We start from the raw sequence: 21,277 nt of genomic DNA, 5'->3' as shown, positions 1-21,277 counted from the left end.
CTGGCAACCCCAATCCTACCCACTACGTTTGACAATAGCCAACATCTTTGAGTTTCCCATTGTTCTATTGAAATTGGGTTTCCCACTGACAATTCTATTCTGTAAACAAACCACTATTCCGAAGTGATTTTTCCAAATGGACGTAATTATTTTCATCATTTTTCAAAAACTTGTGCGAAAGTATGAATGCGAGGTGCTGTTTCAACAAGAATATTGATGCCTTTAATAAATTTTTATATTTCAATCGGCACCAAGCGCTCTACCTCGCCAAAATATCACGATATTCAAAATACATTTTCAATGACAGGTTTCAACAATTATGATTACGCCTGCGTATTGAATTGATCGATGATTTTGATGCTGACATCAGAAACATGGCCGCTTCGCAGACCCCTGGTTATGCGCGTACGGATGCATATTAAAACTACTTGCAGTGGGTTTCAGTAATGCAGTTAGTTACTGGGATCATCTTGGATATGATTTTCGAGGAAGTACATATTGTAGATCCAGTTGAAAACCGAACTGAGCTCTCGCGACAATCGCATTTTCTCCAAATTCCGAATGTCGCAACTGCATCGCGAGTGGTGCGCATGATGGCGCATGGCTATGGCATAGATGCGCACTACTCGCGATGCAGTTGCGACATCCAGAAATGGGAGAAAATGCGATTGTCGCGAGAGCTCAGTTCGGATTTCAACTGGATCTACAATAGTTCATTCTGAGGAATGGTTCTAGAACAGAAGTAACTATCAATGCAGTATTAAGAACCGTTTGTGGAAATCTGTGATTTAAAGTTTATATTATTGATATTAGCGGAAAAAACTTTTGAATATACTCACTTGTGGATGGTCGTAAAACGAGAAGACAAGTCAATGGCAATAACAAAATCGTGATTGACTGATAGATGCTCAGGGACGGGCTTTAGACCGAATCTAGATGTGTTCCTACTTCTTCTGTTTTTAATGCAACACTAACTAATGTACACATTTTTCGACAGGGGAATTTGCGAGAAATTCTGCAGATTGATTCTGCAATTTGATATTATTTACGAAACAACTTCTTTTTGACTTTCATGCTGAAAAACCAGCAAGATGGATCACTGGCCTCGACGAATCCGCGTTTGTTTAGTTTTTCTTATGTTTTTGTACTTTCAACTTGAGCCGGAATACACATTTTGGATAACATTTTAAGGATCATTCATTTCATTTATTGATTTAGCTTCCATCTTTACAGATATAACACTGAACCATTAATTCGATGCCACAATACACTGTTCGAGGCCACATCTCTCCATCATCCGTTGCGCCCCACGCTCGCCATGTCGGTCTGTACATGGTCACTCTGCGCTCCACGCCTCCATGTACCCTTCGGGTCGAAAGCCATGCCACTAATGCATACATTTTAAGGTAGCTTCACAATTGCTATCCTGCAGGATTCACTGTATTAATTTTTGTTTCATTTTGGAACCAATTTCATCCTGTACTTTGATTTTTAAAGACACTCACTCCAGTTGCGCACATCATACTTTGATATTCCGGTTCTGTTAAAAATGCACTGGTTAGACAGAGAAGATATCCATATTTCACTGCTTCCGTTAAGTGAGCATCTTCCCCTCGAAGATCCGAAACATTTTACATGAGAATTCAGCAGAAACTGCATTTTTTCCCCACCTTCTTAGTACCTTCCAAACGTTTGTTTTCTTAATTTTTTGACAATCACTAGTGACTAACAAATCCCTAATACTAAGGACACACCTGTGGTACTTGTACCATGGTACAAGAGAACAAGAAAATTATTCCAAGACTATCTTCAGTAAAGACAATAATTGATATGGTATTCATTTCAAGATTCTTGTACCATGGTACTTGTACCACCAGTGTGTCATTAGTATAACACTAACATTTTGCGTCCTGGGAATGTAGAGCCAATGCACACTGCGAAAACCCGATTTCGAACTTTTTTTTAACTTTCTTTACGAGCAATTTATAGAAGAAATCAAGGGCTTATTCGAAAGGGAATTTTCCAAGAAAATTCAGTGAGTGCTGTTTCATTGAACGTGGAACACTTCTGTATGTAGATATTGTGCATGTTTTGCCCCAATGTTCCATATATCACGAGTTTTCATATTTTTTGTCATTTTATCTTTAGGAAATTGCTCTAAAATTGTGTTCATCTCTTCACTGTGGATCCATAGAGGGGCACTAAATATGGTAAAAGTTAGAAATTTATGGAATTTAGGGGTCAAATAGGCATCAAAGTGCATTTTATACGAACTTTCATGTATTCTGTAAAAATGAATCATATTTACAAATAATTGTTGATATAATTGTCCAAAAATGTTATACAGATATTGATAAATGTTTGTGAAACAATAACTAACGAACTAAATCATTTCGCAAATGTTTTGTTTTGTGATTTATTGGATAAAACACGATTTTCAAATACTTTTGAATAGAGCCGATGCCGAACATTTCCAAACCATACCCGATTGCACAACTAGACAATAGTTATCATATTATTTGAGGGTTGATGTGACAATAGATAGGATGAGATCGGAAATATTCTTTTCTTATGCCTTTTCGCCCAAATTCCTCTATGAAATTATAAAGCTCAGTAATTGTGCGTTAAAAATTATGGAGTAATATTAATTCAATGATAATTTGTCAATTATACTATGAAACAACAAATGTTCGTATATTCATTGAAAAAATTGGGGGTTTTTGAGGTCAAACAAGCTCAGAAGCTTATTTTATATTAAAAATAAATTCTCAAAAATGCGCTTTGATGATTATTTTACCCCAAAATCACTTTAATTTCTAACCTTTACCAATAAAATATGCATAGTACTTTTTGAGAATCCACGATGAAGTGGAAAATACAATTTTAGTACAATATTTTATAGATGAAAGGACAAAAAAATTAAAAATTTTGATTTATGGGACATTGAAGTAAAACGAGCTTAATAACTACATACAGTAGTATCCCGCGTCTATAAAAAATCACTCACCGAATATCTTTGAAAATTTCCTTATGAATAAGCCCTTATTCTCCTCTGTGAGTCGTCCGTGAAAAAAGTTATTCTATTTTGTAAAAAAATATATTTAATGATCTTTGAGACTTGTATGACCCCAAAGTCCCCTATAATTCAATACATTCAATGAAATATATGATTATTCGTTATTTTCATTATATCATTGACAAATATCATTTGAATTAATAGTATTGTCAGTTTCGCTGGTAACAAAACGCATCGATCACTTTGTTGTACCTTTAAAATCGTCGCCAATATCTTTAATTTAAATGTGTGTTAATGCAAAGCCAAATCATTAAAACATGCAAAAAAAAGTACTCAATTTCTGGAAATAATCTGATTATTGAAATCAAACAATTTTGTTCACAGTTGATCTAACAGATCTTATGGCCATGTTTGCTGGCGACGATTTCGGCGACAATTTGCTTTGCGACGATCTTAAATCGACGCGGCCGAAAAATTCAAATAAAATGCATATTGACGCTTATTCTGGTAATCTGGTAATCTGGTAATATCAACGCACCCTCTGACCATAGCCTATCTGCGTTGTATTTAAATACCGCTGAGCGATACGTCTACTGGGCAACACGTCCGGTGTGCACTGCACTAAGATCTCCTTAGATGCAACCGGACCGAGATCTTACTCAAGGCTCCGAAGGGTCCCATTTCGCTGTGATATGTTGCCATAAAATAGTAATTTATGCACTTGCTTTTCTAATCTACGGGAATATTTAAATTTACTAATGATATTGATTATTCACGATGTATTTAAATATGTGGCAAGTCAATTCATTCACCGAACAGATTAGAACGAGCTCAGTGCAATTAAAATATAAACGCAATACTTATCTGCAATTCACAGAGGATGTTGGGATTGTCCTTGAAGTATTCTCGTTGTGAACACAGACTTCCTGTATTGACGGTGGTTGTAGGTAGTATTAGTTATGAATACCACTGCTGATACCGGAACTATATGATTTTCTTGAAGTCTGGAAGTCTTCTTCATCATTGGTCGTCTGGAAAGAGGTAGATAAAAGAATTGGGCCGCTTTCACTCGCCAGCCCGCAAAACATTAGTAAGTAATTAATCTTACTACAAAGACAAAAATACAGTTCTTATAATTCTGCCTTATTAATGGTTATCACACATGCATATCTGCTATATAACCTAACTAAAAACATATCATCAATACTTAATAAAATAAAACGATAACTGTATTATAGTTTCTATTACTGTCCATATATACCTACTATTCAATCTAGGATTCCAAATCGGATAAATTAATTCAGTTCCCAACCAAAAGATAATCCTCAACGCTTTGGCTGTCAATAGTCCTCACAATATGAACCCTGAAGTTTATAACTTGTTCAATCCTACATCCGTCTATATTAAAACTCAATCCTAACTGCCCCTGAAACCGCCCTCAACACACAACCGCCCCGACTACAGCCACTACATGCGACCCACAGGACCCCAATCAAGGACGGCCCACACTATATACCATTACAACGCAGAGCCTACACCCTCTCCTGGGCTGTGTGACGCTGAAAACATGCTCCTAACATTTGATGCCTAAAAAACAAAAATAATTATAACTAAATCTTACACTCTGAGCGATCCCGGCTGACATCCGCGTTAAACAATGTGTTCCATGAGTGCTGATCACTCATAATAACGCACCGAATCGGGGGAAAAAAATGCAATGTAACGCAGAGTTTAAACCCTCTCTTGCGCTAAGTAATGCTGAAAACCTAACTTTTAGAAATTTGATTCGTAGAAACAAATTACCTATACTGAAATTGTTGCGTGGCAAAATAAGTTATACTATTAGCTAATTTAGTTAAACCCTGACTACCCCACATTATACTGGCCCGTTTGGAGTCATCCAGTGGCACTTGGTCTTAACATTCGTTTTCTTTTTAAATTCTACAACATTTCTTCACGCTTACCCCCATATTAATCATATGTACAACGAATGCTTGACTATTACTATACTAAGTATAGTAAAAGACCGGAAGTAATCATGGGGCCAGCCACCACCAAAAAATGCATATTGACGCTTATTAATCAACAAAATCCCTTCAATTTTCAACTTTTACCAGCAAAATATATGTAGGTAGTACCCTTCTGTCGATCCACAGTGAAGAGATAAACACAATTAAGAGCAATGTCCTAAAGACAAAATGACAAAAATATGTAAACTCGTGATGTATGGGATATTGGGGCAAAGCGAGTCTCATAACTACATACAGAAGTATTCCACGTCCTTGATTCTTAAATTCTTTGGAAAATTCCCTTTTGAATAAGCGCTTCATCTCTTCTGTAAGTTGTCCGTAAAGAAAGTTATTATTTTTTCCTCTTTTGAAACCTTGTGTGCAATGAAGGAAAAATATCATTTTTTCGTGTGTTTTACAACACAACACCATTATTATTGTCCATTAATTATAATTTGTACATTTGCTTATTTATTGAGTCGCTGTTTTACTGAGTTTTAAAATTAATTTATTGATTTATTATTTTTTGTTGTTGATGATTTATTAGTTTTTTTTTAAATTTATTAATTCACTGCTCATAAAAGCATAACTTTCCCATATAGATAGCAAATCTTGTAAATATTGGACAGTTATGCTTGCAGCGGAAGTTTAGTAATTTTTTAATTATTAATTGATTAATTCATCTTTTTTTTTATTCATCCATTTATTAATTTATTATTTCATTGATTTATGAATTTATTAATTTGTTTATTTACCAATTTGCTAATTTAATAATTTATTAATATAAGTTTATAAACTTATTTATTATGAAATATATATTTATAATTCTACTATTTAATTTTTTATTATTCTATTATATTTATTATTTATTATTTTTTATTGATTCAATAATAATATCAATCAATAATTTTGTAATTTAATCGATTGTTCATTTTTGCCTTTCTCTTCTTTCTTACTAAGTATACGTAAAGGCTATAATTTCACTCCAAAACCAAACTTTTTATAGAAGGCTCGGAGACCCATCGTGTTATATACCAATCGACTCAGCTCGACGAATTGAGGTGATGTCTGTTTGTGTGTATGTATGTATGTGTGTGTGTGTGTATGTGTGTATGTGTACAAATGGTATTTCAATCCGAAAATTGCCTAGACCGGCAACGGGAATCGAACCCAGCCACCCTCAGCATGACAGCTGACTTGTTTAAAAAAATAATCTAGAACAGCTGCTGGGAAAATTAATGTTTCATATTCATACTTAAACTGACAGTCCTGAACGATTTTAATCACTGCTGATTTTACTCTTAAACAACTTTACAATGTTCAACAATTCCAACAGAATTTATCTTGGCGCTTTTCCAATGATTCCAATATGCATTCTTATTGAAGCCGAACGCCTGTAATAATCTTATTTCAACATCGTATAAGAATAATGCCAATGTTTACAAACAAAGACCCAGGTAAATGTCATCTCATGTCGACCCAGATGGTCGACATCCCCGCGTGCACAGGCTAATTCACCCATTTTTTGATCAAGTACTGAATTGTCAAAAAATGGGTATTTTTTAAATAACACATCAAGAGTACAATTACCCCATTTTAAAATAACTTGCCTAGTAAAAATAATGGGTAAATAGAACTCCTCGGTGTTTATTGAAACGCGGCCATCTTTTTTTCTTAATAGTTTGTTTGTGATTTGTGCCTGTCGAAGAAAAATCAAATTGAAAAATGTACAAAAAGTGCCACAGGTAAGTACATGTGAAGCTTGCAATTAAATTAATTTGAAAAATCGCGAAATAAGTTGGTACATAGTGACATCAATTTTCTTAGTTGCAGATATTTCATGTTGTGCACCGGTTCTTGCATCAACATGGAATGGTGCTGCTTTAGATCCACCCGAGGTTTTACTGAAAAATACGTGTTTGGGAACGATGAACCATTCGCCGTCGGATTTGAATGATTCCGGATTCTCGTTCCTGGATGAAGTAGCTGCAGGTCCTCAGCAGTAGCTATAAAAAAGCATTTAGTGACAAGGAAAAACAAAAACATCGACATGTCATTCTACATATAATAAATATAAAATATGTTGTTTATCTCGTTTATCTTTATTCCATCCTTAATTCTATCTCGAAATCCGTAACAAACCAGAAGAACAGAAAAAAATTCCGCCAAGAGTTATCTTTACCCATTTATTGCTATGAAATCAAGGGGCAAAATTTACCCATTTTGTGGAGTTTGCTTCAAGTACTCATTAATGAGTAAAAGCGATTTACTCATTAAATGAGTTATGCCGCTTTTCTTCGTAATGGGTACGAAAGTACCCATTAATGGGTACTTGAAGGCTTCCGTGATTAATGACTAAACGCTATAGACGAATCCAAGTAAAAATAAGAAGAAGACACACGACGGTGTTAACTTTGACAGATCCTACAGCGCAGCATAGGAAGATCATTTTAAAATGCTTATAATAAATTCTAGACAAATTGTAATTAAAATCTGATTGATGTACGATACGGAAAAAGTTCTCAGGTACTTATTTGGAAGCTTATCTCATTTTTTGTATATTTTCCAAAAATGTATCTATCATAAACTTCGGAACTTTTTCCGTATCATACATCAATCAGATTTTAATTATAATTTGTCTAGAATTTATTATAAGCATTTTAAAATGATCTTCCTATGCTGCGCTGTAGGATCTGTCAAAGTTAACACCGTCGTGTGTCTTCTTTTTATTTTTACTTGGATTCGTCTATTTACTCCTTTAGTGAGTTGAACTTCATAATGGGTACTTTTTTACCAATTAAAGAGTACTTTGGTGGCACAGTGTATAATGTATTTTGAACGGGGTATTCACTCGAACAACTTTTAAAGTTTATTTTGCGTTCATTTACGACCTGCTCAAACGTCATAATTTTCATTTTGCGTTGGTCTATTCGCGGATCAGTAGGTGAAGGTTCTGTTTGGTGGTGGCCAAGATGAATACACAGCTAGGTGTTGCAATGTGCTCAGTTTGTGGAAGAGAAGAAGGCGGGGGTGAAAAATTCATTTTCAGTGCAAAACGACAACAAACCGGCTGGCTCTCCCATACTAAAATCCAAGATGGCTGAATCGTGAATTTGGCAGATTGGAACACCTAGTGGTGTATTCATCTTGGTGGTGGCTGTGTTCGTTGGTAAGAGGAGGGTCGATCAAGCCGACATCGGTGTCATTTAAATAATTGCACTGTTTTGTTAGACTTTCAGCATACAGTTTTGAAATGATGGCAAAAGATCCACCTTCGCCAAGTCACAAAGTATGGAAACCTGAATGTAAGTACAAAACAAACATTACAAATGGTCGGGGTTCTGCCATACCACACCAAGCGGCTTTTTGACTAGTGCTATAAGTACGATTATCTGCTCATAAAAGAAACACGAAAAATATTCATATCAATTTATGTGTTATGTATATATGTATATGTTATTAATGCTAATAATGGTTACAGAGGACATTCAACCGTGTTGCTTCAGAGTTTATTTATTTTAGGATTTTAGGCTTTTGTCCGATTCGTGAATTAAAATCAAATTAAACTTAAAAAAGACATTTCAATTATTTTTTAAATAACCCTGCTCGCAGCGCAAGTTTAATTTTAACAGATGTTGAATCATTTTTGATAGATATTTTGTTTGTCTTGCTGGATATAGTACCAGCCATTTTTTATGAGCGGGGGTCCGAACTGTCACTGTTTAATTTGATTTTAATTCGCGAATCGGACCGAAGCCTTAATGTATCAAGAGGCCTTAATGTATCATGTGTCCTGTCCGTTGTCTAGGTGTTAAGTGTTCAGTCTGTACGACCTATGGTCGAAGATGGTGTTCCGGTCTTTTATATTGCCACCAACAAAATGATGGTTTTCTGTTTATTAACAAGAGCTCTACTTATTATTTCCCATGTATGTAGTGGCTATATTTGCTACCTAGTAGTACTTCAGATGAATTTGAGCCATAAAAAACCCAGATTAATCCACCTAGTGGTGATGGCGCCTTTCTCGCGCAAAAAGGTAATAAATGTAGCCTTTACGCTTACACCTCGATGATGTACAAGAAAGGCAAAATAGTTACACCGCGTAATGTTATGATAGAAAATTTACACTAGTAGACGATAGATGGCGCTGCCAAAAGTTTCTCGAATTTCCTATGTTCGAATTTTAACTTTCGGACAATTTCATAGTACTATGAAACTGAACGAAGAGCATACTTACGCCTAAATGCGTGCAACACGAGCATCTTTATAGTACGATGAAACTCTTAATGGGAGCAAGCCACGGATAAACTTTAAAAATATTCATAGATGCAAGGCATTTTTCATAACACATTATTGTTCTATGTGACTATGTTTCATCACTATTTTAATATTATCTATTTTTTGCAATTTGCAATTATTATGAAATTCAATAGTGATCAACATCGTTTTAGTCTCTGTCGGATGCAACTTGTTGCAAGAAAATCGGTTAAGAGTTTCTATGTGAAAATTTGGCTAATGTTTTTTATGGCATTTTGTGCACACACACACGCACACACATACACACACACACACGCACACACGGACAGACAGACATTTGTTCAGCTCATAGAGCTGAGTCGAATGGTATATAACACTATGGGTCTCCGGGAACTCTATCAAAAGTTCGAATTTGGAGTGAAATGATAGCCTTTCGGTACAACTTAGTTGTACGAGAAAGGCAAAAAATTGAAATGTCAATTTGAGAAAAGTTTTTTTACGAACAGATCGTATGTTTCTAGTGGAAGAAGTATTTTCAGTTGTAGTTCGTTAAAAAAACGACATAGATATGTTTTTTTCCCATTGGTCTTAATTGTTTCGAATCCCCCGTGTTAAATTATAGCGTGATTAGCGTGCTAAAAAATGCTGTGTAAAAATGCTTTGCCTTCTATATTTTGGTTGTTGGATTTTTGACGAAATTGCTTGGGAACCAAAGTGCAACACATTTTTCTTATTTGTTTATTTGTATCATATTTCATTCGACTGTGGTCTACATGAAAACATAAAGCTAAACAGTGTCAGTTGTTATAAAATCTTAACAGACGTTGCCGAAATTCGAATGAGCTGATGTCAAAATCGAATACAATGGAACCTTCGTGAAAACGGCGAATCTTGACGAAGAAGCAGCTGTTAGCAGCATAGTTGGTGTTTTGTGCTGATTGAAACAGCAAAGCTCTAGGTCGAAGCGTTCTAGAAGGGGCATAAAGTTGAATCTTACCAAGCAAATCAGGCACGTCATACTCCGATAACAGTTGTTTGGCAATGAAATCTGCTTGCCCCACATTCCTCCGTTTGACAAGGCTATCCCGTCCCAGCAAGAAACAGCGATCAGCGTATGGTGGCAAATTTAGCGGGTCACTCCAGGGTAGATGGCGCAGTTCATATCTGACGAACTTGTGTTGAACAGCTTCCAACTGAGCGATCCATACTGCTTGATAAGGATTCCAAACAGCAGAAGCAAATTCCAGTTGAGAGTAAAGTAGTCCTAGTAAAGTGATTTAAAGCACAGAGGATCACGGAATTCACTGGAAATTTTGAAAATGAATCCGAGCTGACGATTTGCTTTATCAATTTTTTTTTTCAATCGTTTATTTAAGGCTCAGGCGTGTGTAACACTTTACGGAGCCAATAGCTTGTATTGTATAATAACAAATTTTAATCTAAATCTAATTGGTTTTTAACTAATTTAAAACTAATCATGAAAAATATCAATTGTTTCCACTGCAATGTTATATGCGGCTGCAATCCTTCGTTTGTCATCCTCTATTATGAGTTTACGTTCGCATTCATCTTCTATCCATTCGTAAGTTGGGACACTAAAACCAGGAACTAATAACCGGGACGTGTGAGTCCCGAAGAACCGATTCAAAATTCGTGCAACCCAGATGAGCTCACGAGACCAGCACCGCCAGAGGCGCTAGTGTATTTTACTCATATTATGGTAAATTTATTTGAAAGTGTTTTGTGAAGTGTAGACTTTATTCCTGTCAGTTTTTGTTTATGTTTACGTTTTCTAGCATCAGTCTTTGTTTTTCTCAACGATGGAACCGGAGGCCGAAGCTACGAGATTCGGAGTCAAATTTATGAGCTTTGAAGGTGAGATTTTGGCGAGATGGACCATGATTGGTCAACAGACATCACAAAGAAACAAAAAGGTGAGATTTTGCGAGGCTGGTAAAGACAGACCAATGACCAATGTTGCTTATTTTAGCTAAGGCACACAGCTAACATGGAAATTCAACAAAATCAACTGAACCGCGAATGCAGCCTGTTTACCAACGATGGGAAATACGTGATTGGAGCTGGATCATTCATCCCAGAAGATAATCATCCTTGGCTTTACGAATTGTACACAAACACTGCCAGACGTATGAACGTATTTCCGACTCGATGGACTTTAATGTCGACCAAATACAAGGCGTTTACCTTTACAGCGTCGCGTTGGCCATTCTGTCGATTCAACACCCAACGGCTCATATCTTTTTGATAGCTGAAGGCACCTTCAAACTTGAACGAACGATAAGTAGGTTTTGTTGTCGAGATGAAGGAATGCTGTACAGTATGTGAACGTCCGGAGGTAGAACAACGGGGAACATTTCAAACTTGCGAGCGCTTCGTGAGCGAACGATCAATAGTGTTTAGCATCGTATGTTGGTTGGTATTCAGACAAGCGCATATTCAGCAGTCGATTGGCGAAGATAGATTTGCGTTGAGAAAATTCTATCGTCGCTTCGATGAGTTTCGAAACCTCCGAATGTGGAAAATGGAATTACTGGATGATGATCATCTGTCGATCAAATATTCTAGCGAGGACGAAGTTAGGCTGGAGATTCAAGAACCAAATATTCGCAACAGCCCGTTTGTGATCTACAACATCTGGAAGAATACGATAATAGGAATTTACGGCAATCAATACCCGGAGCTTTTGTATCTGTATGAGAACTTCTGTGACAGTTTCAGGAATGCCGACCTGGCACATCAAACGCAATTTATCAGCTCGTTAACGAACAACATCTACAGCAATCTGCTTAATCAGCGTTTTAAGCAAACGATAATCGGGGCACGTGGCGGAGGAGTTCAAATGGCCACCAAACGGATCCTGGCCACCCTGCCAATTAGTGCACAAAGCTACAGCAGCTCTCCATACCTGCACCTTATTTTGTTCAGCTTCGACGACAAATGGGTTTCGGCAATGGAGCGACCTAAAGCGTGCGCCGAGTTTCCCATTCGATTCTTTGCCAGAGACTCTGGCTTGCTCAAGTTCCGAATCTACGCTGGAGTTCAAATTCAACTGCCGAGCTCTGGATCGCGACGGCTGGTGGCGTTCGCGTTCCACCTCACGGAGCCGTTTGCAATCAGCCTGCAGCGGATCAATACGGAATACATTGCCAACTTCCACATACCACATCCGGGGGCACGGATGATAAGGTGATGATAGAATTTTATCGGTAGAGAGTTATTTGTTGACTGATTGTATTTAGTATTAAATATGGTGATAAGAATTTTTTATACTTACCAATAATGAGAGACAAGAGTATAAAATCAAATTTTGGATAACTATTTTTTGTATTGCGGCTTGAGAAGATTTACAACTATTCGTTTTGTAAGTTGGCCCTTTTCAAAAATACTTTACGCCATAACCATATATAGCAGCATGAAAATAATGCAAGTGGCTTCGGCGCGGCGACGCTGCGTTATCGCTTTTTCACGATGCACACTTGCGTCCTTCTAACGCCACTTACACGCAGTGTTGAGTAGACGTTACGTGGACATTGGTCCTTATGATGAAAAAGTAGTTGGAAGACGTCTAAAATACTATAATGAAGCATCCATAAATTACGTAACGTTTGGAGGGGGAGAGGGGGTTGCTCGAAGTGTGACAACCCATACAAAAATTTCAGATGCTTCATACAAAGTGTGAGGGCGGGGGGTCGAAAATGGGCAATTTTTGCGTTACGTAAATCATGAATCTTCCCTAATCGTAATGAAACAACTCGGGCCAGAAAAACGATTCGAATTTTAGGGCCACTCTCTGGTAGAAGAATATTATCTCAAACTAACTTTTTAGTTGCCAGGTAGGGGATTGTTCAAAAATTATGTCCATCGTTTATTTGGCATTTTGAACCCCCCTCTCCCCTCCTGTCACAAATCACTGACCTCCCCTTGTACGTACAATTCTAAAATATATAATGTTTCGTCTTCTTTGCACACTACTAGACCCCCCCACTCTCCCCCTGTCACAAACTGTCACAAATTCTAGAACCCCCTCCCCTCCCAAACCTTGGACGTAATTTTTGAACGATCCCTAGACGTATCGCTTAGCGGTAATTATATCAACGCAGATAGGCTGCGGTCACAGGGTGCGTTGATATTACCAGATTACCAGAAACTCTTTTTATTCAAGAGTTTCCAATTTTTTTGGGTGACATACAAAATGGTTAAACACAGAAAAATATAGGTAGGTATTTTATTTTAATATCCATTTGTGCATACACTTTCTCCCTCGGATATGTTGTCGTGATGGATCGGCTTCCTTACGCCATTAGCACTGAGATGGCAACCAAAGACATCCTGTCGTGGTGGTAGCACATGTTTACTATTTTGTTTAGAGCCGCATCACGTATCATCTGGTACTGATTTCACGGATGTGATCTAATATATACCGTGTATTTTAGCCTTGAACGGTAGTCCAATAAAGCAGGCCTTGCTTGTTCCTCGGAGATTGGATGATGTGAGATCTCTTTTTTCAGCATTACTCTTCTCATACGTTCCCTGATGAGTAGTAAGTAGCTACGCGCTTGAATTTAGCTAGATAGGTAGATATCAATAGAAAATTTGAACAAATATATCGACATAAGTAGGTAATTGAATTTTGGATTAACTGAGTGGAAGATTTATCAAAGGAATCATTCTGGGATTCCAAACGAATTCCTTTCGGGATTACAAAGGTGATAGTTTCTGAATGCCAAAGTGAATATTTTTGGGCATTTAACCTTCCGCAACTCGCTTCAACTTTCATAAGACGAGAACTCGCGTGTTGTAAAAAGTACAACAGTCCTAAAATCCGTTATAATGAAGCCAATTCAAATGATATGCACGTGATTTTTTCGGGAAAATAATAAAGGGGATATATTCTCTCATTGAGGACATTTTTTAAGTCCAATGAATCTTCTGCAGGTCCTCCGGAAGATCCGGAACCAACGGAACACTGGTGAAAATAGTCCATCTTCACAATAAATAGCGCAATGTTTCTTATAAGAATTCTAAAAACTCTGAAAAAAATCTAAATCCATCTATAATCCCATGCGGCCCTGAGTCAAGAAAAAAAATGATTAAGAATTCTCCCACTGAGCGGCGCTAGTGTACATGAAAATACCAGTTTGGTTTGATATCTCGAGATCTATGAGATTTAGGAAATTTCCGTCTTCTACAAAGATGATCAAGGATTGGAAACCAATATGTTGAGAAACTGAAGAATTCAGCTGTAAGGAGGCGCTAGTGTATATGAGTTATTAGTTTGGTTAGATATCTCGGGATCTGTGGGAATTAGAAAGTTGCCGTATTCTACAAAGTTGTTCGAAGATTGGAATCCAATATGTTGAGAAGCTAATTAGTTTGAAATTCATCGGCAATGTGGCGCTACTGTATATGAGAGATCAGTTTGGTTTGATATCTTAGGATCTATTGGTTTTGGAAAGTTCCATTTTCTATAAAGTTGTTCAAGCATTGGAAACCCATATGTTGAGAAACTGTTTAGTTCAGAATTGAGCCGTAGAGCGGCGCTAGTGTATATGAGATATATAGTGTATAGTTTGATATCTCGGGATCTGTGGGATTTAGTAAATTGCCGTTTTCTACAACGAGTACAGAGAACCAATATGATGAGAAATTGAATAATTTACAATTCATCCGCAAGGAGGCGTTACTGTATATGAGAGATCAGTTCTTCGATATCTCGGGATCTGTAGGATTTAGAAAGTTGCAGTCTTCTACAAAGTTGTTCGACAATTGGGAATCAATATGTTGAGAAGCTAATTAGTTTAAAATTCACCCGCAAGGTGGCGCTACTGTATATGAGAAATCAGTTTGGTTCGATATTTCGGGATCTATTGGTTTTGGAAAGTTGCTATCTTCTATAAAGTTGTTCGAACATTGGAAACCAATATGTTGAAATATTGTGAAGTTTAAAATTCATCCGTAGAGTAGTGATAGTACATGTGAGACCACCAGTTTGATTATATAACCCCGGAGCTGTGATATTAAAGAGAGTGGCCGTCTTCTTCACAGCTGCTCGAGGATGAAAACCATTATTCTGTTTAGTTTGGATTACATCCGCTGGGTGGTGATATATGGATCAAACGGTATTGTTAGATGTCGCAGGATATTTAAAAGTACCGTCATTTACAATTATTTGGGATTTGAAAACCAATATGTTCAGAAAAGTGTGTCTTATAACTATCGTTACTGCCTCATACATATGATGCCTTGGGTTCAATCTCAGGCCCATTTCATTCACCTACTTTGTATCTTTTTGTATACTTCTCATGTTACAGCAATCGCTAGAACAGGAAATGGATTTCCGTAGCGTTTCCATTTCAATCCTGTACCTTCAACTTGACTAGTCTAACAGTAACTGTTAGTATTGGAAATGCATGCATGCATGCATGCATGATTGACCGCCCACGGTTGCTACTCCGTTATTGCCAGGCCAGCTGTAATTACACAGAGAACCAACAGATGATGTTTGGAACTAGCTTCATCCTCAATGTGTAAAAACTGGTGACCTAATATAAAGTAATACCAGCGCCGGCCGTGTCCGGATGCAGGTCAATTAAGGAATGGGTAGGAAAATGTTGACGTGATACTCGCTTTGATGGAAGCTGACGAGTCATCTGCACTTCCACGAGAAATCACTGGGATGTTGAAAAATATGGGGTAGGGAATGTAGCGGGGTTCGTCTTGGTAAACGGCATGCTGTGTATAACGTGTAGTTTAACTATCGCGCACTAATTAGTTCAATTACTGACCGCACTAAATAGAACAAAAATTTCGTAATCTCGAGAGCGTTCTGTTTTAGTAACTGTTAGTATTGGAAATGCAGAAAAAACTTATTTCTTACATCCAATTAGAATTCCGTATTTTGCGTTCCTATCACATCCCAACAAAGTTTTTTAGCTGAAATAGCTTCTTTTTAGCCAAATAAGACCAATATCTCTCGAATTTCTAGTGTGGTTATTATCATCAATGACTACTTTTTAGGTATTATTATGATAGAATTCATTATTCATTTGTTTCATGATATTCATTTGTTTCATGATAGAATTCATTATTCATATTTTTGGGTGCCCGGCCGTTTGGCTGAACGCTGTTTGGCCGAACGCCATTTGGCCGAATGCCGTTTGGCCGAACGGGTCGTTTGGCCGAATGCCGTTTGGCCGAACAGTTAATAAAAATTGACCTTCTCTTTTTCCCTTCTCCTTCTTACTTCTTCCGTCTTACTTTTTCCTTCCTTTTCCTTTCTTCCTTCTTCATTCCCCTTTCAATCTTCTTTCTTCTTCCTTCTTTCTAATTCCTTCTTCCTTCCCCCTTCTTCCTTTTTTCTTCTTTCTTCCTTCCTCCTTCTTCTTTCTTCCTTCCTCCTTCTTCTTTCTTCCTTCCTCCTTCTTCTTTCTTCCTTCCTCCTTCTTCTTTCTTCCTTCCTCCTTCTTCTTTATTCCTTGTTCCTTCTTCCTTTTTCCTTCTTCGTTCTTTCTTCTTTCTTCTTCCTTCTTCTTTCTTCCTTCATCCTTCTTCTTTCTTCCTTCTTCCTTCTTCTTTCTTCCTTCTTCCTTTCCTTCTTTCTTTTTCCTTCTTTTTTCTTCCTTCTTCCTTCTTCCTTCTTCCTTCATTCTTCTTCCTTCTTCCTTTTTCCTTCTTCCTTCTTCCTTCTTTCTGCTTCCTTCTTTCTACTTCCTTCTTTCTCCTTTCTTCTTTCTTCTTCCTTCCTTCTTCTTCCTTCTTCCGTCTTCTTTCTTTCTACTTCCTTCTTTCTCCTTTCTTCTTCCTTCTTCCTTCTTCCGTCTTCTTTCTTCCTTCTTCCTTCTTTCTGCTCTATTCTTTCTACTTCTTTTGTTTTTCTTTTCTCTTTCTTTATTCTTTCTTCTTCTATGGTTCTTTCTTCTTTCTCTTTCCTTCTTATTCGTTTATTCTTCATTCAGAGAATTTCAACTATTCGGCCAAACGGCATTCGGTCAGATGGCGTTCGGCCAAATGACCCTTTCGGCCAAATGGCATTCGGCCAAACGACATTCGGCCAAACGGCATTCGGCCAAATGACCCTAAACCATATTTTTGGGCTATTATTATATCTTTGGCGAAGGTATACAATATTTGATGGTAAAGAGCATTGACTAACTTCCTGGTCAATATCAGAAATGGTTTAGAAAAAATCGTCTAGGACGAACTGTATAATACGACCATTCACGGACGTTCCTGATTTGCGGAAATGGCCGTCTGGTGGCCACCTGCGGTCGTAAGTTCTGTGAATTAACACTAAAATCACCATCTATATGTCTTAGAAAAAATTGCGCTACTCTAGGACGAATCATCTAAAATGACCATTTTACGGGTTTTCCAAATTATTCGGAAGGCCGCCTGGTGGCCACGTCTTTGAAATATCTACAAGATCACCGTCAGAAAAGGTTTAGAAAAAAAATGAGCTGCTTCAGGAAAAACTTTCCAAAATCATCATTTCTACGGTCGTTCCGGATTATCCAGAAGGCCATCTGGTGGTCATCTGCGGTCATAGCAGAGTAATGACTAAGAATTTCATCTAATATCACCGTCAGAAATGGTTTAGAGAAAATTGCGCTGCTCTAGGACGAACTTCACAAAATTACCATTTTTACGGATGTTCCGGATTTTCCGGAAGGCCGCCTGGTGGCCACTGCGGTCGTAGCAGAGTAGGAGCTGTGTATTAACTCGAATATCGCCGTCAGAAATCGTTTACAAAAAAATGCGCTGCTCTAGGATAAACTTTTCACAATTACCATTTTTTCGGACGAAATGGTTTAGAAAAAAATGCACTGCTCTAGGACAAACTTTCCAAATTGACAATTTTTACGGACGTTCCGGATTATAAGGAAGGCGTCTGATGGCCACCTACGGTTATAGCAGAATAAGAACTGTGGAATTTCTCTAAAATCACCATCAGAAATAATTTATAAAAAAATTGCGCTGCTCTAGGACAAACTTCACAAAATTACCATTTTTACGGACGTTCCGGGTTTTCCGGAAGGCCGCCTGGTGGCCACCTGCGGTCATAGCAGTGTGAGAAATGTGTTTTAGCTTATACATGCCCTTCATAAATGGTTTAGAAAAAAATGCGCTGCTCTCGGACGAACTTTCCCGAATGATCATTTTTACGGACGTTCCGAATTATAAGGAAGGCCGTCTGGTGGCCACCTACGGTTATAGCAGAATAAGAACTGTGGAATATCTCCAAAATCACCATCAGAAATGGTTTAGAAAAAATTGCGCTGCTCACGGACGGACTTTCCAAAATGACTATTTTTACGAACGTTCCGGGATTTCCGGGGGCCACCTGCGGTCATAGGTGAGTGAGAATTGCGAATTAACTCCAAGGTTATAGAAATGATATAGAAAAAACCGCGTTACTTTAGGATGAATTGTTAATGAAACTAATAAATAATTCATTACTGGTCACTTTTCCCAGTGCACCTGAGCCTTTTATTTAGTTATATTTACCCGAGCCTTCTATCGAATCATTTTCATTATCTTTTCAATTGATGAAGAACTATTTTTTTGAGGAATACATGATGGTTTGGTGCAAATTAGTCAACTGACTAAAAAGTTATCTCATTTTTACTCTATGTGTTGTACTTTTTACAACGGTGCGAGTCCCGGAAGGTTAAGTAATTCCAAAGTGAATCCTTTTGGGATTTCAAAGGGAAACCTTCAGGGATACCAAAGGGAATTCTTTAGGGATTCCCACCGTAATCTTGGGCAATTTTCTTTGAAATCACGGAACGATTTTTTTCGGAATCCTGAAACCATTCCCTTCGGAATGCAGCAAGGATTCTCCTAGATTTCCAGCAATAATTTTCTACTGGATTTTCCTTTCGTCATACCGATGTTAATGCTGTCTGCTTGAAGCTTTATGAAATCCAAACCAATGCCACCGGTTCAGATAACATCCCAATTTCCTTCATCAAGTTACTATGTCCTTTCATCCTTCCGCTACTATCATATCTCTTCAATAACATCATCGACTTCAAAATCTTCCCGAATATCTGAAGAAAAAAGCCAAAACCCCTATTGCCAAATCATCCAATCCATCTTAGCCAAAAGACTTCCGCAAGATCGCCGTCTTACCAGCCATCTCCAAGGTTCTTGAGAAGGTTCTACTTGAACAAATTACCGAGTACCTCAATTATCCTAACCCGCCACTGCTTGCGTGTATAATCAATCTGGTTATCGAAAGGGATTTAGCACGACTACAGCTCTTACAAAGGTAGTCCATTATACATATAGTAATTTCGAAAATCACCGCTGCATTGTCTTGGTGCTCGTCGATTTTTCAAGCGTTTATTTTCTGTAAGTCAGGAACAGTTGTTCCGGATGAGAACATCTTTTTCAGTGGTTCAAGGATTCCACTAAGTAACAGTGTAACAAACCTTGGCTTGCAACTCGACTGCAAATTAAGTTGGGCACAGCAGGTGAATGACGTGGTGAAGAAGATGTATAACACTCTGAGGACATTCAGGCGATTTGTCTCTGTGCTCTCGATACAAACAAAACGAAAGCTAGTGCAAGCCGTAAGTGCCATTCTTCACCTGCTGCTATGTAATGTATACTACCCGGGTCTGTCTGCTGCGCTTAAAGAGCACCTCCATCGTCAGCTATCCGTTTCATCCACCGCCTTCGTCATCGAGACACGACTGCAGCATAACGGAAAGAAATTCTTGGGCACGATCTACCGCACAACTATACCGATTCCGGATTTGTGGCTTTATGAAAAATCCTATCGACGGAACACTACCCGGATACGATCGCAGCTGGAAAGCACAAGAGGTTTCAACATCTCTAGTACATCTAGCAGGAAAAGTGTGCTAGTGTATGGACCATCGTGTTGGAATATGCTGCCAATGGAAGTGAAGCGGGAATGTCGGACATACGCCGTGAGGAGATGGCTGTAAATCAAGTGCTCCAGATATATACAATTTATTTTTCTATCTTATTGTTTTGTTAATTCTACCTGTAAATTTCCAACACTTTTTCCTTGACCTGATGCATAGTGTAAATAAACAGATCAATAAAATTAAAAACGCAAACCAAAATAATTTAATTATTGAAAAACGGAAAAGAAAAACAAAACTTTTGACAAAGGTCGAGAAAAACAAAAACAAATTCATTTGTCAGTTATGCACGGTGAAAAAGATATGCTCAAAAGTTGACAGATTATAGCGTGTGACTTAGTGTCTTTTCAACTGTATACCTAGAACTCTACACACCGATGGAGACTTCAAGCGCAACACGAAAAAAATCCTAGTGTCATGTCCCGGTTATTAGTTCCTGCTAAAACGTCGTCTCTCGAGATTTGATTCGGACGATATCGGTATGTGTCTATCCGCAGCTTCATTTGTGAAGGTTTTGGCTGCAGCATCCACTGTAGCAATATCCAACGATTGTTGTCGCTTTGGTTTGTTCTTTCTCCCTTTTTGTTTCAGGTTTGATACGATCTGCTTACCACCGTCAGGCTCATCAACATCTATCTCTGCGGCAGTTGCGTCTTCCTTTGTTACAGTCAGCTTCTGTGTATCGACCTTGATCGTTGCCTTCTGTTGGTTTGCAATTCCACTGCGTCGTTCATGCATCAGCGGACAAACCTTTTTTATGTGACCATCCGATTTGCAAACGAAACACTTTGCTTTCATTCCGTCATGATGAATCCTTCCTTTGCGGTGATGAAAGTACAAATACTCTGGGATTTCCTTCTCTATATCCATATAGAGTCCGCGTACTCCGGTGAAAATATTCAACTGGAACTCAGATGGAAATTTTTCGCGCACGGTCCGTTTAATTTTACCGTATTTTGACATTACGGCAGAAATATCATCATCAGATATTTCCGGTGGAAGATCATAAATCCGAACATAGCGAGTATTTCCGCCAGCCACGGACATGCGAACCATCACTTTATTTCCATTGGTGTAAT

General features: G+C 37.9%; 1 protein-coding gene, 2 long non-coding RNA genes and 1 pseudogene across 6 annotated transcripts in view; 3 read left to right on the top strand and 1 right to left on the bottom strand.

Moving 5' to 3' along the window:
- The first annotated feature begins 6,194 nt into the window (after positions 1-6,194).
- Positions 6,195-7,119, top strand: LOC134224143 (uncharacterized). The gene is made up of 2 exons (XR_009982855.1): positions 6,195-6,770; positions 6,853-7,119. It is a non-coding gene; the product is annotated as an uncharacterized LOC134224143 (long non-coding RNA).
- A 764-nt stretch (positions 7,120-7,883) lies between these two features.
- LOC134226113 (N-chimaerin) overlaps positions 7,884-21,277 on the top strand; it is a 128,493-nt gene continuing 115,099 nt past the window's right edge. Inside the window, exons 1-3 of one of the 3 annotated variants that reach the window (XM_062706669.1) lie at positions 7,884-7,993; positions 8,184-8,194; positions 8,257-8,330. In XM_062706669.1, coding sequence (XP_062562653.1) covers positions 8,279-8,330 — 52 coding nt within the window. In that variant the 5' untranslated portion in view covers positions 7,884-7,993; positions 8,184-8,194; positions 8,257-8,278. Of the gene's footprint in view, positions 7,994-8,042; positions 8,195-8,256; positions 8,331-21,277 lie in introns of those variants that run through there. The other 2 variants (XM_062706668.1, XM_062706672.1) reach the window with 2 other exon arrangements.
- LOC134226110 (DET1 homolog) lies at positions 11,053-12,618 on the top strand (annotated as a pseudogene).
- Positions 13,386-20,587, bottom strand: LOC134226111 (uncharacterized). Of its 2 annotated transcripts, XR_009983401.1 has the most exons (3): positions 20,318-20,584; positions 19,737-20,252; positions 13,386-13,869 (listed from the first exon to the last, which is right to left on the bottom strand). It is a non-coding gene; the product is annotated as an uncharacterized LOC134226111 (long non-coding RNA). The 2 variants fall into 2 exon arrangements; XR_009983400.1 differs by lacking the exon at positions 13,386-13,869 and having other exon boundaries at positions 19,617-20,252; positions 20,318-20,587.

The sequence above is a fragment of the Armigeres subalbatus genome, chromosome 3 (genome assembly GCF_024139115.2).
Source record: "Armigeres subalbatus isolate Guangzhou_Male chromosome 3, GZ_Asu_2, whole genome shotgun sequence".
Lineage (NCBI taxonomy): Eukaryota > Metazoa > Arthropoda > Insecta > Diptera > Culicidae > Armigeres > Armigeres subalbatus.
The sequence above is the reverse complement of the archived record's forward strand: the minus strand, read 5'-3'. Positions and strand labels throughout refer to the sequence as shown.